This window comes from Aythya fuligula, chromosome 24 (assembly GCF_009819795.1).
Source record: "Aythya fuligula isolate bAytFul2 chromosome 24, bAytFul2.pri, whole genome shotgun sequence".
Taxonomy (NCBI): Eukaryota; Metazoa; Chordata; class Aves; order Anseriformes; family Anatidae; genus Aythya; species Aythya fuligula.
The window spans coordinates 5,914,459-5,929,427 of record NC_045582.1 but is presented as its reverse complement, the minus strand read 5'-3'; the positions used below and the strand labels follow the sequence as shown (position 1 = coordinate 5,929,427).

The 14,969-nt window shown below is 53.2% G+C and overlaps 1 protein-coding gene across 1 annotated transcript in view; it reads left to right on the top strand.

Annotated features, from left to right (window-relative positions):
- Window positions 1-11,146, top strand: part of SCN4A (sodium voltage-gated channel alpha subunit 4) — a 33,234-nt gene extending 22,088 nt beyond the window's left edge. The window contains exons 16-25 of the mRNA XM_032202686.1: window positions 2,214-2,343; window positions 2,613-2,767; window positions 3,693-3,866; window positions 4,394-4,516; window positions 4,757-5,035; window positions 6,382-6,435; window positions 7,645-7,782; window positions 8,317-8,421; window positions 9,122-9,392; window positions 9,828-11,146. Of these exons, the coding sequence (XP_032058577.1) occupies window positions 2,214-2,343; window positions 2,613-2,767; window positions 3,693-3,866; window positions 4,394-4,516; window positions 4,757-5,035; window positions 6,382-6,435; window positions 7,645-7,782; window positions 8,317-8,421; window positions 9,122-9,392; window positions 9,828-11,020 (2,622 nt within the window). The 3' untranslated portion in view covers window positions 11,021-11,146. The remainder of the gene's footprint in view (window positions 1-2,213; window positions 2,344-2,612; window positions 2,768-3,692; window positions 3,867-4,393; window positions 4,517-4,756; window positions 5,036-6,381; window positions 6,436-7,644; window positions 7,783-8,316; window positions 8,422-9,121; window positions 9,393-9,827) is intronic.
- The last annotated feature ends 3,823 nt before the right edge of the window (window positions 11,147-14,969 follow it).

Below are 14,969 nucleotides of genomic sequence, written 5' to 3'. Positions count from 1 at the left end.
GGGTGTGCAGCACTTGTGTGCAGGAAAAGGATGGGGAAAGCTATGGATGCTGGTGAAACACCATGCTGGGCTGGAGGTGTTGTACAGAGCGTGGGACAGAAATAGCCCTGATCCAGGCATGTAGTGGGGCTGTCAGAAGGGATGGGTTTGGGGACCACGCAGTGGGAGCAGCACGGGCATCCCAGTCCCTGCCACAGGACCTGCCCCAGGCACCAGAGGTCCCAGAGCTGCTGGGTTACAGGAGCCTGCGGGGCACCTCTTGGGCACCTTTCCCCAGCCTCCGGAGCTGCTGGGCTGGTGCCGCCCCACCTCATGCCCTTGCAAGGTCTGCCCTGGAGGCAGATGGTTTCCATCTGTCCTTCCCTGGGGTCACAACTTGCCTGGCTCCCTGCCTAGGCCTCCTAATCCCCCTGCCACTCCTCTGCTCCCCCAGCCCCAGCAGGGAGCTGCCCTCTGCTCCCGCAGAGCCACCAGATGCCACCTGGTGCCACTGCTGCTGCTCTGTGCTGCTCCTCGAGGCAGTGCCATGCATGTCCCCAGCACGCAGTGCCCCAACTGCAAGGGTTCCCCGAAGCAATGCCTGCTCCTAGAGCTGTGACCATTGACCCTGGGTCTGCTGGCAACGACAGTGCTTCAGATTACCCCAGTATCATCTGGATGTGTGCCCTGGCTTGGTGGAGAAGGGAGCAGCTCCTTTATGTGCTACTGAAAGCACGAGCAACCTCAGGGAAGGATCATCTCCTTCCACACAAGCCAATACCATCTTGCATTCCTCCCTGTGCCATCCCCATCCAAGGTCTTCTGTGTTCTGGTTGCTCCCAGGCAGGACAGGTCTGGAAATCTGCTCCTCCTGCACGTGCTGCACAAAGTTTCCTCTGAAAAACAAAAAGTAAAAAATTTCCAGGGGTTTGCCAAGGTTTTCTCTCATTATCAGCCCCTCCGGGCCGTGCTGAGTGGTGTCTGGGAAGGCAGCCAAGCCGAGTGGTGTGGCGGGATGGAGCAGGCGGGAGCTATTTGGTATGCAGGCTTTGAACTTGGGTGAACCTCAGCCTACGAGCCCTCCGGCATGAGCCACACCAGCAGGACGCGAGAGACGTGCCGTGATGGCCAGCCGGGCTTCCACGGACCCGCTGGGACCGGGGCGCCTGGCAGAGCCCCTGGGTCGGGGCGCAGGGAGCAGGCGGTGAAAGCTGCCTGAGACGGTGGCACAAGGGGATGGGACGTGGCTGTGATGCGAGGGTGGCTGGACACAGGGGGCTTCTGACTCCTCTGAACCTAAATGAAAGTGAAGCTCGTGCAAGCTCACGCGTCACAGATGCTCCAAGGCTCTCAGCTCTGGCTGATCCCACAGCCCCGCTCTGGGCTGTTTTCGTAGGAAAGGGACTTTGGAGCAGCCACCGAGCAAAGGCCCCCACAAAAGGCTCCCAAGCCCTTGGGCAGGCTCCCTCACTGATTCCTGGCACCACACCAGCACTCAGGAGGATAAATCTATCCTATTCCCATAAAAGCCCGATGTCAGATAGTTCCTTTCTCTTTGTGTTGGGTTTAAATCTACTGCAAAGGGCTCACAAAAGCTGGGGGCTCACACTTTGGGGAATCAGCCAAAAATGTGCTGGGGGTGCAGAGCCTGCTCCAGGAACTTGGAAAGCTTTAGAAACATCTCCGTGATGAAGACGAAAGTTGTAGAAAATGAGTCAAAGGGGATTAATCATTTGTGGTAGCAAGAACTAGCTCTCTCCGCATGGCCGGTGCAGGCGGCGGCTGTGACAGTGCCTGTCCCTGCGGCCGGGGACACGCTTGGAGGAGCCGTCACCTGCTTCTGGGGGCAGGGAGCTCTGGTTGCTGCTCATCACACCGGGAGCCGCAGCATGTTTTGCCCCCAGCAGGAAAAGGGCTGAGGTCTGCACTGACAGTGTGGTGCCCCCTCCCCAAAAAAATCCAATGGCCAACAAAATGCCACGCGGTGTCTGTGTGGTTGTTTCCATGCCCCAGGATTCAGCACATCTGCTTGTCCCATTGGGAAAGTGTTTTTGTGGTCCCACATGGGGTCTGTCCCCATGGGAGGAGGGCACCCTACTGGGGCATCCCCCATGCCTACCAAGTCTGTTCCCAACACACCTCCTGTGGAGCAGCCCCTGCTCCTGCCGGGCTTCTGGAGGGGCTGGAGGCAGCCCATGGGTGCCACTGCCCAGCCCAAATCCTCCTCTTTACAGAACCCCCTCTCCAGCGACAATGCCTCGTCCCTGTGCAGCACTGTGGATTACAAGCCACCGCCGCCAGAGGAGGAGGCAGTGGCAGAAGAGGCTGAGGACAGCAATGAGCCTGAGGAGTGCTTCACCGAAGGTGAGGGATCAAGCAGAGCCAGGCACCCCGTGGAGAGGGGGTGGTGGATGTGGAGAGGCTGTTGCAAACCAGTGCTTGCAGTGTTACAGCCCTAGGGCTCGCCTAGCTCAGACCAAGCTTCAAATTCTCCTGCCCTTGTGGGTGGGCGTCCCCATGCCCAGCAGGATCCTTCCCCAGCCTCCACCTGGGAAGGGTTAAAGCATCAGTAAAAGCACAAAAAACTTCTCGCTGGTGGAGAGGCAACCCAGGCTCTCTGTCCCCATTCCCAGCCTGTGTGAAGAGGTTTCCCTGCCTCTACGTGGACATCACCAGCGAGAGAGGGAAGGTCTGGTGGAACATCCGGAAAACCTGCTTCCGCATCGTTGAGCACGACTGGTTCGAGACCTTCATTGTCTTCATGATCCTCCTCAGCAGTGGGGCACTGGTAGGTCCCACCCCACTGTTCACCCCATCTTTGCTCTGCAGCAACTCCCCGCTGCTTCTCCTCCCACCCTTAATCTCGGCTGCGAACCATCTGCACCTTCAGCTTAGCTTGATGTAGATGGCTCGTCACTTTGCTGCCTCCATTTCTGGCTGGCAGGAGATGCTTTATGGATAATTGATGATAATTTTTCACTGTTCAGCACTTTCAGCTGCTGACGGGTGTGCTTTCCCAGCACCTGGGTCTCCATTTGCATCGACCCCACTAAAAAGCTGTACATCGGCCTTTAGGTCCTCCCTGAGTGTTTGGGCTAGGCATAGCTCAGCTGCCCCTGTAAATGCACGGAGCTGATGGGGAGACCAATCCCTCTGCAGGGCTGGGGGTAAGGAGAGGGAAGGCGAGCAGAGGGACTGGACGTGCCTTCAGGCACACTTCACGTGTCCGCACCACACTTTGAAGTGCAGTCTGGGGCCGGCTGAGGCTGTAGCTGTGTGGGAATCGAAAGTTGTGCTGAAGCAGCTGTGCAGCACCTGGTCACCATGCCCCTCTGCTCACACTTTACATGCCACGTGGACACATGAGAAACCCAAACTCCTAAGAGAATTTCCAAAACTACCTGGGTTCCCAAAGGCGTGTGTAGGTGTCCTGGCTTTTGATTCACATGGAGACTGACGGGAATTAGGTGCAGCTGGACATTTGCTTCAGCACAGCTTTGCTCCAGGACAAACCCTGCTCCACTTAGCCACCAAGAACCTGCAAACAAGAGTTAGACCCCATGTTGGTCTGTAAATGCCACCTGTGGTGAGGCTCTCAACTCTTTGGGCTGCCCCAGGAAAGTAGGGATGATGCACTGTGGCCATGGTTGCACCGAGCTGGGCAGCGGGTCTAGTGGAAGAACAACTGTCACATAGCTCCGCACCTCTTCCAGGCTTTTGAGGACATCTACATTGAACAGCGACGGGTGATACGCACCATCCTGGAGTACGCCGACAAGGTCTTCTCCTACGTCTTTGTCATCGAGATGTTGCTCAAGTGGGTGGCCTACGGCTTCAAGGTTTACTTCACCAACGCATGGTGCTGGCTGGATTTCCTCATCGTCGATGTAAGTGCAACGAGCACCTGCAGGATCGCACTCAGCCAGGGGGTTTGGGAGCACTATGGGCTTGTGGCCAGCTGTGTCAAACCAAGCCGTGGTTGCATTTTAAAGGACAAAGAGGTGGCTGTGGAATGAGGACTTAGATCATTGTTTTTAATTGCCACTCCTTTTCCCGGTTACAGAAACCCTTTCAAACCTTTTATGCACGCACCAAGCACAAGCTCACAGAGCTCTACTAGAACCCAGCAGAGATGTGAAGGGGCGTAGGGTCCCCTGAAAGCTCTGTGACACAGCAGGCCATTTCTGTGTCCCCGACCACCTCCACCCAAGAGGCATGGACCTCCTTGGGGTGGCCTGGTCACCAGAGACCTGGGGACTCAGTGCCAGTCCCTGTGTCCCGAGACAACATGATGACACTGGCCTGAGGGATGTGCTGGGGAGGCAGAGAAGGGCAGGGGTACACAGATGGGATTCAGTTCCTCCCCGCTGTTTCCATCTGAGGCACTGCTAACTCCCTGGGCTGCTCCTTCCAGGTTTCTATTGTCAGCCTGACAGCAAACTGGCTGGGATACTCCGAGCTGGGAGCCATCAAGTCCCTGCGGACACTGAGGGCCCTGAGACCACTGCGCGCCCTGTCCAGATTTGAAGGGATGCGGGTAGGTGCCTCTTCAAGCTCCAACACGGCTGCATGATGCAGCACCAGTCAGCAGAGCTGGGCCCTGGCTGGTCACCAACATTGGGAACCCATCCCAGACGATTTCCAAAGGTCTCCAGATTGGTGGGGTCAATGCTAAATACCCTTGGCCGAGCCTGAGCCTGCTCAGTGCTGGGGAGGATAAGGCTGGGACACAGAGGTTCCCTGGCCAGGGCCTCCATGGTTGTTTCTCTCCATGCAGGTGGTGGTGAATGCCTTGCTGGGTGCCATCCCCTCCATCATGAACGTTCTGCTGGTCTGCCTCATCTTCTGGCTGATATTCAGCATCATGGGGGTGAACCTCTTTGCGGGGAAGTACTACCGATGCGTAAACACCACCTCGGGGGAGCTCTTTGAAATCAGTGTGGTGAACAATAAGAGTGACTGCATGGCTCTCCTCCACACCAACGAGGTCAGATGGGTCAATGTCAAGGTCAACTTCGACAACGTGGGCTTGGGATACCTGTCCTTGCTGCAGGTGGTACGTACAGAAAGCAACTGCTTTCCCTCCAAGCAGCATGTTGGCTTAGCAGGGCGGCGTGTGTAGCATCAGGGTTAAAATGAGGTGCTCCCCTGATGCCCAGGATGGGTTTCTCAGCTGCTGCTTAGTTCCAGAGTTGGTATTTAACCCCAAAAACCTGCAGAGTCAAGGAGGAAAGGGAGAAGATAGAAGACAGGAGGGGAAAAGGTAATTGTCACCGGGGAACTGTTGTGGATGAATGAGTATAGCACCAAGCCTGGAGTTGCAGAAAGTCGTCCACAGCAGGGGATGCAGGAGCAAGGAGGCAAGAGAGTTTTAAAGCATCATTATTTGGAAAAGGAATATGCCATAATGCAGGGGAGTTGGAGCCAACAAAGCCTTCCATCTGCCCAATCTATCTCTCAGGCTCCCTAAACTCCAGACTCCAATCCAATTTTGCAGCCTAACAGATTTCTGGCAGGGATATGTTCCCCTTGCTACAGTTAGGTCTGTTACAGTCACAGGCTGCAAGAGTTTTGCATGAGGAAGATGACAATTGGAAAAAGAGCATGTGTGTGTTGGCTGCAGGGCAGTGGACGAATGTAGCCGTGCTTCCACTGAACCCACTGCAGCTGAGCAAGGCAAGCAGAAGAGGAACTGCTCACCACAATTTTAATAAAAATATAGGTGTGGGCTCTGTTATTGGGTGGACTAGGGTTACTCCCACTGGATCCAGGGGAACTGGTGGTTGCAGAACCAAAGCATAACCCAAACTGATTAACCACCTATAAATTTAGCTTCCTCTTCAAGGTTTGTTGTTCCATCAGATTCAGGAAACAAGATGTTCAAGCTGTTTGCTTAGCAAATCAGCAGAAAAAGCCTGTAAATACACAGTGTACCTTCACCTCACCAGGATGGGGGTCCACCAGCCATCAGCGGCAGCAAGACAGAAGGCAGGAGTTATGGAGGTGGCGCCAGTCCAGGGAGAAGGAAAGAAGCAGCCAGGAAAATTGGGGCAATTCATTGTTTTAGGGAGAAAAGAGTCCACAGCTGCTTTTTCCCAGCCTCTTTTGAAGTGGTGCTTTAGGAAGTCATTGGTAACCTCAGCCACAGAATGGAGCTTATATGCCCATAGGTGTGCACACACCTGTGTCAACCTCAGTACTTCTGTATGGGTGCGTGTTTCTTGTGGACACAGCACGTGGTCCTTCTGCCATTCTCCCTGAGGAGCATCCTGTGGTGCAGCGGCAGCTCCATGCATGGAGCCATACCCCAGCCTAAGCCCCAAGTGTGTGCACAGTGCCTTCTGCACTCCTCATAGCCCCAGCTGCCTCCTGATGAGCCCGCTCCTCTCTCTGTCCCTGCAGGCAACCTTCAAAGGCTGGATGGACATCATGTATGCTGCTGTGGACTCACGTGAGGTGAGGGGATAAACAAGGACTTCTCACTGCCAGCACCAAGTGTCACCCATCCCATAGGGCTGATTCCACCCAGCTGGCCAGGGCTTCAGCTGGGTCATGGGCCAAAGAGTGGAGAACCCCCCCAAAAAGTCCCCCTGCCAAGGTCTGCAGCTTCAGAGAGGGCGGTCAGTTGTGTCCCTCCAGAGCTTTCTGCCACCCGTGTCATTGTCACCTGCATCCCAGCCGCCATCCCAGCTGCACCCCGGTCCCTGCACTGGGCTCCCAGCCCACCCTGCAGCTGGGGCTGAGCCCAGCTTCAGCTTTGTGGTCCGAAATTTCCACACTGCACCTACAGCTCTGTGTGACGTCCTCCATGTGCTCCTCCAGCTCAAAGAACTTATCCCATCCTGGAGACAGTGATATATATACATGTATCCAAAAAAAAAAAAGATGTTTCAAAGAGTTTCATGTTTGTGCTGTGATCCATCCCCAGATGTGTCCCTGCACCACCCCCGAGCATGGCCATGGGCTGATACGGTGGGAGGGATTTCCTGCCTTTCTCTAAGGGAGCACAGCATTCACCCATGCCCCATTGAGGGCCAGCCCTGCACACCCACACCCCAAGCACATTGTTTTCACTGCCTTTTTTTAGCTTCAGAAACAGCCTCTCTGCTCGTCCCGGCTGCAGCTGCCAAGCACCCAGCCATAAAGCTGATATGGGAGAAAATGTGCTCTCCTCTGCCAGGAGCTTGCCTTGAAATGGAGGAAGTCAGCTGTGTCACCTAGGGACATCTCGGCTCAAATATTAGAAGAATTAAATGACACCTATTGAGATGAGGAGTGTTGGAAAACCCTCCTCAGGAAAACCCTCCCCTGTGTGCTGGTGTGGTGTGAATTAAACCACCTTTCCTTTCCCCTTTCAGCTGTATTTCAGCCCTTGGAAAGCTGACTGTTGGGAAGAAGCCCAATTTGCTCATTGATATCAGCCCTGCCCCCATGCAGCCTTCCTATTCCCCAGCACAGGGTTCAGGATGTCCTTGTCCTCAGCCCAGCTGGCGCCTGCTCCCTTGGGGACCACACAACCCAGCCAACATCTGCCAAAGGCTTTGCAGCAGCCACACCATTCTCTGTCAAGATATGGTGGCCCCTGGACCAGGGGCTTGGGGACATGCTTTTGGGCGAGAGTTAGTGTCATGTATTCATCTCTTATTTCCCATCTCTGCTGGCCAGATTGAAGAACAGCCATCGTACGAGATCAACCTCTACATGTACATCTACTTCGTCATCTTCATCATCTTTGGTGCCTTTTTTACCCTGAACCTCTTCATCGGTGTCATCATTGACAATTTCAACCAGCAGAAGAAAAAGATAAGTATTTTCTGGGTCCTGCAGCCATCTCTGCCTCCTGGAGCCCTGGTCCAGGACAGAGGGGTGCAACATCTTTCCTTTTCCCACCATGACTTTTTACTCATCGTTTTTCCATGTGTTGGGGAAAGACTGAACTTCTGAAAATGAAAACTTCTGAGCTGTTTTGAAGTGAATAACATGGGACAAATGCGGGGGCAGAGAGTACGTAATGCAGCACGTGCTGCTCGCACCAAGCAAGTTCTGAGATCACAGGATCTGGGAACACGGATCTAGGGTGAGCTCTAATAGGGCACGGGGTGCCCTGCTTGCTGCATCAGGTGCTTCCCCAGTGCTGTCATCTTGCCGCAGCAGGAGGAAACCACAGAGCTGGGTTTAGCACCCATAGGTGCTGTCAGCAAGGGGAGAGTTCACTGACTCAGCACAGTGAGCAAAGCCCAGCTGGGGATGCATGGTGGGAAGGAACAGGGCATGGTCAAGGGTGTTTGGTGGGAAGATGTGACTCCCCAAGGCTAATGGTGGCGATTCTCTTTATACTTTGGAGGCAAAGACATCTTCATGACGGAAGAGCAGAAGAAATACTATAATGCCATGAAGAAGCTCGGCTCCAAGAAACCCCAGAAGCCCATCCCCAGGCCCTCGGTACGTTGAGTTAAGCTCCTTGGAGCACAGTGGGGAGGGAGTGCCTCAAGCCACTGACTGTCCCAAGTGAACAAGAAAGGTCTGGGAAAGAGTATTTGCCAGCACAAAAAGCCAAATCCTGGTTCCCCCTTTATCTCCTCAGATGGGATCTTTGTAAGGGCTGGGGCTTCAGGAGAGGTTCACCTCCTGCCTGGGTCTGTTCTTCAGCCCTAGGTATGCTGGCAAGGGCAAGAGGGGGATCCCTTTCATAGGCATCAGGTTTTTCTCCTAGTTCCTCTCTCACAGATAGGTTAGAGTAGGGGAAACCTCAATGCTCATAGAAGGGAAACTGGTCCAGCCAATACATACACAGTTGTGACTAGGGATTCTTCTTGATGGCCCAGCTCAAGTGAGGTCTTTTCCCGTGTGTTCCTTTTTGCCCTGATGCATGAGCAATGGGTATACTTGGAAAACAACAGCCCTGTGCCCACATCTCACCCACAGTGTCACCAGCCTGGCCTCATCCCACGAGGTGCTGGGTGTTTTCCTCCCGCAGCTTGGGCTGAGGCCCACATAGGGGCTGTGACCCTGAGATTTCCTGCACACTGTTAAATATGGTTCCTTCTTCTCTTTCTGTTGTGTCTTTGTTTTCTGTGGGTCTGTTCTGTGTTCCCACCTCACCTCTGGTCCTCCATCGTTACCCACATGGCCCCCACGGCAGAACAAGTTTCAAGGGATGGTGTTTGACTTTGTTACCAAGCAAGTGTTTGACATAACCATCATGATCCTGATTTGTCTTAACATGGTGACCATGATGGTCGAAACAGATGATCAAAGCGAGCTCAAAACAGACATCCTCTACAAAATCAACCTGGTCTTCATTGTCATCTTCACTGGAGAATGTGTGCTAAAAATGTTTGCCTTGCGCTACTACTACTTCACTATCGGCTGGAACATATTTGACTTTGTGGTGGTCATCCTCTCCATTGCAGGTAAGCCCTGGAGGCTCTACCAGTTCCTCAGGTCTCCCACCAGGTAACAGAGAGTAGAAATTGTCTGTCCAATCACAGCTATCACCAGCCAACCCCCTGTGCCCACCCTTTGAGCAGGGTGAAGGGACCTGGGACAAGAAGGATGTGAGGCCACCCTGTGCTACCAAGACAGGGTGAGGAGCAGGAGATGTGTCCTGCACCCTCCATCTCAATGTTTCATGGCTGCACTGCAGAAACAGAGCAGCAGCATTTAATCTTTGGCTCTGCACTCAGAGATTTGAATATGTTCCCTTTCCCGTCGGAGGAGCCGAGATAACTGCATGCTCTTGGGGATGGCCTCATCCCAGCCCTGGTAGATGATGGAGAAGCTCCACCTTGCCCTCCTGTGTCAGCTGAAGAGCACAGAAAACTCACTTCTTTTTCATCCCTTTGCAGGTATTGTCCTCTCGGACATCATAGAGAAGTACTTCGTATCACCCACGCTCTTCAGGGTCATCAGGCTGGCAAGGATTGGTCGTGTCCTCCGACTGATCCGAGGAGCAAAAGGTATCCGGACTCTCCTGTTTGCTCTGATGATGTCCCTGCCTGCCCTCTTCAACATCGGCCTCCTGCTGTTCCTCGTCATGTTCATCTACTCCATCTTTGGGATGTCCAACTTCGCCTACGTAAAGAAAGAGGCAGGGATCGATGACATCTTCAACTTTGAAACTTTTGGGAACAGCATCATCTGCCTCTTCCAGATCACCACATCGGCAGGATGGGATGGTCTGCTCAGCCCCATCCTCAACAGTGGCCCTCCCGACTGCGACCCCGAACTGGAGAACCCTGGCAGTTCAGTAAAAGGGAACTGCGGCAATCCATCCATCGGCATCTTCTTCTTCTGCAGCTACATCATCATTTCCTTTCTTATTGTGGTGAACATGTACATCGCCATCATCCTGGAGAATTTCAACGTGGCCACGGAGGAGAGCAGCGAGCCGCTCTGTGAAGATGATTTTGAAATGTTTTATGAAACGTGGGAGAAGTTTGACCCAGATGCCACCCAGTTCATTGCGTACAGCACCTTGTCTGACTTTGTGGACACCTTGCAGGAGCCGCTCAAAATTCCTAAGCCAAACAAGATCAAGCTGATCACCATGGATCTACCGATGGTTGCTGGGGACAAAATCCACTGTCTGGATATTCTCTTTGCCCTGACAAAGGAAGTGCTGGGAGACTCGGGAGAGATGGATGCCCTGAAGGCCACCATGGAGGAGAAGTTCATGGCCGCGAACCCCTCGAAGGTTTCCTATGAACCCATCACCACCACTCTGAAAAGGAAGCACGAGGAAGTGTGTGCTACAAAAATCCAGAGGGCTTTCCGGAGGTACCTCCTGAGGCGCTCGGTGAAGCAGGCCTCCTACATGTACAGGCACAGTAAGGATGAAGACGCCCTGAGAGGGGACGCACCTGAGAAGGAAGGTCTGATCGCAACCAAAATGCATGAGATGTATGGGAACAGTGGGACAGACGTGGAGACAGCCCCGGCCTTTAGCCTTGCACCTGTGCCGAGCTCAGAGACTCAAGATGCTCCTGGTGAAGTGAAAGTGTGGGATGGGAAACGCATTGTGAAGGAGTCGCTTGTATAACAGGGAGCGATTTCCATCTCGTGGCATCGCCCATCCTGAAAAGACTCCATTTGTATCTCCTCTTCAGAAATCTTCCATGTTCAGATCAATAGATCTCAGATGTTGAGCTAATTTCAGATATTTCAAGCAGACACCTTAATTTTCTGAGCAGGATCTCTTACTGATCCTGGTTTTTGTAGCTCACTGTACTTGCAAAGGGCTTAATATTTTTCTTATGAGATTGAAATGTGAAATCTCTCTATTGTTGGTGAAAGAGAAACATTTTAGTTTTGAAATGATCTAATCATGGTAATGATGTTTTTCAGACATTAACAAATGAGGATGGCTGTCCTTTTACTTAAAGTAATTGTTTCTTAATGTTATTTCACAATGAAGATATTTTCTTCCTATTATTCTTCCAGAATGCAGCCAAGTAACCAGTGAAAGATGAGCCAAGTGAAATAATATTAAGAATAATTACAGAAGGGTTTTGTGAACAAAAAAATCTCCAAAGTCTTAAAGTAGCACCTTTTTTTTGGATATTTTAATAAGCTTTATGGATTTTTGTTATATACAGAGAAAGTGCAATTATGTCTTAAGGATTTGTTTGCATAGCCAAAACAAGCATCTGCAGATATGTTCTCAGGGTTAAATATCAGATTTTAAAGGTCTCTGAATATACACTGAAGCCATAAATCATTCAGGTCTCCATGGTACGAATGTAAGCTGTGTTTATATTCATGCTTCTCTTCTGTTTTCCCGTTCCATCCAGATTTTGTGGCAGGAAAGCAATGGACAGAGGTAGCATTTGGAGAACCTCCTCCAGGAGCTCCTTGTAACAAAAAAATACCTTGCACATTTTACTTCGAGCCCCACAGCAAGCAGAAACTAGCCTTAGCTAATGAGACACATCCCCAGGGAGTAAGGAGTGGTCTTTGCATTGATGGCATCATTGATTGCTCAATGACATCCCATAAACCCCATCAGCTACCGAGTGCCAGGGCTTTAACATAATGAATGCTCCTACCCAGGAACACTCAGGAGGGGTGGCAGGTGGGTGTAAATTCTCCAAATTACCCAATACTCGGGCAGGGCGTCCTTCCCTCTGCCAGGGCTCTGGAGCTGCCCCTGCACCTGTTGGTGCCATGGTGCCTGCAGAGTCCTGGGGCCAGGAGGATCCTCGCCAGGAAACATCCCACAGAGAGGGCTTCTCCCAGGGGAAAGTCCTGTCATTGCTCCCATAGGTGGCCAAAAGGAAAGAAAATGGAGTAAAATGAGCAAAAGTACCCCGGTTAATCTCTGGACTGCCTTCTTTCTACAAAAGGGAAAACACTCTTAAGATTGAAACAACCACAAACCAAAACTTCCACTTAAAACAAGGGCTGTTGCTTGAAGCCAGGGGCTCTGTCTTTTTTTCTTCTTCTCTTCTGTTTTGTTTTGTTTTTAATTATTAATATTATTTCTTCTCCCTTCGGCTGGTTTTGGCTCAGAGCCGTTGCAGATGCCATATGGCACCCCGCGGAGCTCGCTTGCATCCATGTGCTTTTGGCCAGGCGGCAGAGCCGGGGCCGCTCTGCCCACTGCATCACACCACGTTGTGCTTCCATTTCCATGTGCATAGAGTGATGCTCCCTGGAACAGGAGCCGTAGGGTGTGGCATGCTGCTTTAAAGTGCCTTTGCATGGGAAGCATCCATGGCACAGCTCTTTCCAGCCCAGGTTGTGGTTCACGATCAATGCTGCTTGTACGTACGTGTCGTCAGTGATGGAAAAATGCCAAAGAGCAGAGTTTGTGTGAGCTAAAGCCCTTTTTCTTTGTACATTTCTTAAAATAAAAAAAAAAAAAAACGTAAATGGTCGATTATTACAATACCAAATGTGTTGGTGTGCGTTAGGGGAGAAAGTGTTTTCCATACCACTGGGAGGGGGAAATCACCTGCCCCAGTCATAAATACCTGCTCCCTCCAGGGAGCCTCTGGCCACACCATCCTCTGCAGGACCCCCAGTAGTGGGGTCCCATTCTGCTCAAGAGACCTCCTGAGATGAAAGCTCCCCCCAGCACCTCCAGCCCAGTCTCTAGAGCTTCTGTTCTGCTCATGGATACGTCCCATGCATCCTTGCTGCCTCCTGCCTCCCCCAGCAACAAGCCCCAGCTATGGGAGATGCTGCTGTCACTTCAGCCAAGGAGAAGGGAGGACTTGGAGGAGGTGTCCAATACTGGGCTCTGTGGAGCCAAACCTGTCCCACTGGCTGCATGGGAGCAGGTGAGCATCACGCAGAAGAGGCAGCAGCAGGTGAAGAACATTTCTGTGCTGATGTGTGGCCAGAGGCTGAGCTGGGAGAGACCTCCGGGACCTGCTGATGTCCCCTGTGGCCACAGCACAGCCTCACTGTTGTTTTCTCTCTCCCTAGAACAGCTCGTGCCAGGGCTGGTGTAATTCAAGTGGGACACATCACAGCACCCACGCAGGCAGCAGGATGGAGGGAGGAGGTGGCACAGCCCCCATGTCCCTGTCCCCCTGCGGTGGCAGGAAGGACAACAGTGAAACACAAGCCACCATGAATAAGAATGGGCTGGTGAAGGGTGCAGCTGCCTGGCCCTGGCTCAGCCGTGCCCTGTGCTCGTCCCGCCACCCGCTGTGGGGACACGAGACCTTCCTCATGGGACCGTCATGTCTTTCCCAGGCACCTCCAGCCTGGGGAGCAGCTGCTGGCCTTCTCTGCATGCTCATTGCAGCTCCTATATCCAGCCCCAGGGGCTGATTACCAAATCTCTCCTGTGTTTCCTGTGCTGTCCCAGCTCCTAAGCATCTCTGTCACTGCTGGCTTGCCAGGACATCACAGCCAGGCTGAGTTTTAGCAGCAATACCAAGGGTGCTGACAGTTTAGCCCCAGCATACAGCTCCATGCATTGCACAGCCTGGCCGCTCTGCTGCAAGAAGGCCTCTCCCATCATCTCTTTCCCTGGGGCCACAATTTCTCTGGAAACCTTTATTTCTGCTCTTGCTCGGCTCACACCCCCTTGCACACAAGGTGAGACTTGGGCCGGCTCCCGGCAGCTGCCGGATGCTCAGAAACAGCAAAAAAGAAACGACCTGCAGAAAGTGGAGGTTTGGGGAGGCCCCAAGAAGACAGAGCCGGGCTCTGGGGACCAACCCGGCTGGCAAAAGTACCCCAAGGTGTTTTTCAGATGGAGTTACAGTTCAGTGCTCACCCGTAGTTCGCAGAGCACAGCGGTTGGAGAGGTGCTGTGGCACAATGTGACAGGGAACTGCATCTTTGTGCCAGAGAGATGGGGCCAGGGCACAGCTTGGGTGCCACTTGTGGTGGCTGTGCCCAAAGGATGCAGGAGGAAGGGTCTCGGTCATGGCAATCATGCTGCAGAGAAGGACCAGGCATGGTGAGCACCCAAATAGGGGGCTCTGTTTTTTGGACAGCCTGTCTAGGCTTCGCCCTTCCCCAGATTGGCAGTCCTGGGGACTCTTTGGGGTACTGGGGACAGGAGCTGCGCACCAATGCCACTGAACCCTGCAGCGAGCAGGAGAAACCCAAAACCCACCTCCTTCCCGCACTTCATGTGCTGCTCTGACCTCGCAGCCACTGGCCCAGCCTCCACCACTGCCTGTGGCTGCGTTCCACATCTCCCGCAGGGCAGAGCCGGTGCCGTTAGGGAGCTGGGGTGTGATCCTGCTTCGCCTGGGGTAACCCCATCCCCTGCCCTGTGGCACGGAGCCGTGTTGGTGCCAGCACCCCCTCCCTGCACTGCACCTCTGCCAGCTGAGGCGTGGAGTCGCCGAGTGCTCCACAGACAGGCTCACCTCCACCAGGCGTGCAGAGCCCCCAGCCTCGGTCCTCTCCCTCAAATAACTCTGCCATGGTGAGCACAGCCCAAGGACATGAGGCTGGACAAGGCAAGGGCGGGCACAACAACAGGGGCCCCAGCGTCTGCGCTGCATTCAAAACCAGCCCCA